At 42.6% G+C, this 3193-nt stretch overlaps 1 protein-coding gene across 1 annotated transcript in view; it reads left to right on the top strand.

Moving 5' to 3' along the window:
- LOC134793100 (ubiquitin-conjugating enzyme E2 S) overlaps nucleotides 1-3193 on the top strand; it is a 176569-nt gene that overhangs the window by 7280 nt on the left and 166096 nt on the right. Inside the window, exon 4 of the mRNA XM_063764624.1 lies at nucleotides 1725-1763. Within this exon, the coding sequence (XP_063620694.1) occupies nucleotides 1725-1763 (39 nt within the window). The remainder of the gene's footprint in view (nucleotides 1-1724; nucleotides 1764-3193) is intronic.

Here is a 3193-nt window from a genome sequence, read left to right on the forward strand (position 1 = left end):
AAGTTGGCAAGCCGGCGCACGAAACTGGGTCATATCGCCCTATTAGCCTGACTCCTGTGCTATCCAAGTTGTGGGAAAGAATATTTCTGGTTCGGCTGAAGTCTCACTTGGATGAATGTGGAGTTATCCCACTGCACCAATTTGGATTTCGAAAGTCACATTCCACAACTGAACAAGTACATCGGGTTCATGACGCAATACGTCACTGTTTCGAACACAAACAATACTGCTCTGCGGCGTTCCTGGACGTGCAACAAGCCTTCGATCGTGTCTGGCACAAGGGACTATTGTGCAAGATAAAAGAAAAACTGCCTCACTCGCTCTTTCACATCCTAGCTTCGTACCTATCTGACAGAATATTCCAAGTAAGGCATGGTGACGCGAGATCCAGTTTTTATAACATAACAGCAGGTGTGCCGCAGGGCTCAGTGCTTGGTCCTACTCTCTATAACATATTTACCTATGATTTGCCTACTTCTGAGCAGGTGACCGTTGCTACCTACGCAGATGATATAGCTTACCTCTCCTGTCACAAACAACCTGAAATAGCTAGTAAGCAGCTACAGCTTGTGCTGCATAATACTTATAGCTGGTTAACCAAATGGCGCGTAAGAGCAAGTGCTCATAAGTCAAACCACATCACCTTTAGTCTAAGAAGAGGAGATTGCCCTCCCGTAAAACTTGGAAATGATATCCTGCCACACTGCGAGTGTATCAAGTATCTAGGTTTTCATCTGGATAGGCGCCTTACATGGAAAACCCACATAAAACATAAACGCAACGAAATGATTCTAAAATACAAAAATCTTTACTGGCTAATGGGACGCAACTCAACCCTCTCAGTGGACAATAAATTACTCCTATACAACGCAATCATTAAACCCATCTGGACCTATGGGATCCAACTATGGGGAATTGCTAGCGACAGTAACATAATGTGTCTTCAAAGAGCACAGAACGCCATCCTTCGTGTGATTGCCAATGCACCCTGGTTCACTCGTAACGATGAAGTACACGACTATCTCAGTATGCCCACCATAAAGCAAGAGATCAAAAAATTCACTAATAATTACATTGAGCGCCTGGCAAGGCATCCTAATCCACTGGTTTCAAAATTACTGGACAAGACTGAAACAGTGCAAAGACTTAAAAGGAAGCACATCGTGCAATATGAAAGTAGTGGGTAGGTGGGACGATGGTCTCCAAAACCCAAAATTAATACCTATATACAGCAAAACTGATTATAGTCATTACCGACTGATTGCAGTTCAAAACAGAACAAAAAAAAAAAAAAAAAAACCTAAAACTAAAATTCATCATCATCATCATCATTTTATTCAATAACAATATTACATTGTGTTTGAAATATTAAATCTACAAAAAATATTACAAAACCAAACATGATACCCACCAATTAAACATAATAAAAATCAAATAAAAATAATTATAATCAAATAAAAATAATTACATACAAGAGTAGGTTAAAACTGTAACAGATGGGCGTACCGGATCGCGACGTTGGTCGGGTCCGAGGCCTGTTCGATCGTGTGTAAGATCCGATAACGTCCGTTAAGGACGCAGCTATCAGAGAGAGAGAGAGAGAGAGAGAGAGAAATTCTTTCATAGTTCACTGCTGAGTGACGTTAATCAGCCCGTCAACTGTTGGTGTTGGTGCAAACGGACCTTATTGTTCACAATATTTAACGCATATCGTTTCATTGCAGAATGAAAATACAAACCTCATCGGCGGCTTGGACGAGCCCACTACAGCGGCGGCGGGGGTGCAGGGGGTGGCGGGGGTGCAGGGGGAGGGGGAGGCGGAGGGGGAGGGCCCCCGCGCCAAGCGCGAGCGGCGCCCGAGGGACAAGCCGGCGCCCGCGCGCGACAAGCGCAAAGTCCTCAAGCGATTATGAACTCTCCCGGGACTAAATTACCAAATATTATGACATTGGATTCACATTATATTTAATAAACTAATTGATTGCGATTATTATATTGGAGTTTTTCTTAAGATACGCAGTTGTACAAAAGTTTGGAGCGCCGCGTACGCTCCAATGACCGGTGCCTCGGGGGCCCTCATTCTAAAAAGTCGAGCGAAGCAGTTCATTCACATAAGTCGGGCTCCCGACGTTCGAAGCGCACGGGGCGGTGGGGCGCCGCTGGCACCCTCATGCTAAAAAAGTACTTTCGAAGCTGGCTGATGGCTTTCGATGTGCAGATGCTCTATACAATAACGTCAGACTTTATCCTCGTGACTCACCACTGACTCACCTTATTAAGAAATGGGAAAGTTTTTGCTACAGAATAGGAAGCGTAAAGGAACTGTAGGGGCAAAAAGAATAGATAGTATAGAGGGGTCCTGTCATTGTCAATTTTGTAGTCACGGTACATTTACTGCCATCTATCGACACACGATTAAAACTTAAAATAAAATTGAAAATGTGTAAAATAATCAAAATATGTTTACGGCTAAATGATTCTTAATTTTTATTGTTCCATACTGACCCATGTTCTTTCACTGATATGTGTTAAAATTGTTAAATACCAAACGGTGTCGTTAACTCCATCTAGCCGAGAATAGGCCAAAGGTAATGGCGCCATCTATTCGAGAATGACTTTTCCCTGGCCGTCCGAGGCACGTTTTTTTCTTAGACTTTATTATCTTATACGGAGTTATATATATCTCTGGTAGGGGGAAACAGAAGCCGTCAGATTTTTGGCGCAAGTGTGAAGTTTATGCTTCCGATGTAGCCCACAAGATGGCAGAATTTACTATGCACAAGAAAACGTACCAGAACGGTTAATGGCAGCACTTGCTTTGGCGTGAAGTATCAATGTTTATGTTTTCGATGTAGGTTACAAGATGGCAGACCCTCCAACGTGCACGGTCCCTAATTTGCCTTGGCACTCTTTCTACTCGACGCTAGATGTCGCCAGCTAACTCGTGTACAAGTTGTACCACTGACAAAAGTGGTGTATCCTCTTAAAAAAAAAACTTTATACATAAAAGACGCTTGTGCCATGAAGTGCGTTTTCATCAATTTTAATATAATACCACCAAATACCACTAAAGCACTTACAGTCAGCAGTGCTGCACTATTGCGTTTCTTTCTATTCGACACTAGATGTCGTCAAAACACACTTATAATTTTCTACAGGTATAGTTCCAAAGTAAAATACGAAATGTGTCAAC

This window comes from Cydia splendana, chromosome 8 (genome assembly GCF_910591565.1).
Source record: "Cydia splendana chromosome 8, ilCydSple1.2, whole genome shotgun sequence".
Taxonomy (NCBI): domain Eukaryota; kingdom Metazoa; phylum Arthropoda; class Insecta; order Lepidoptera; family Tortricidae; genus Cydia; species Cydia splendana.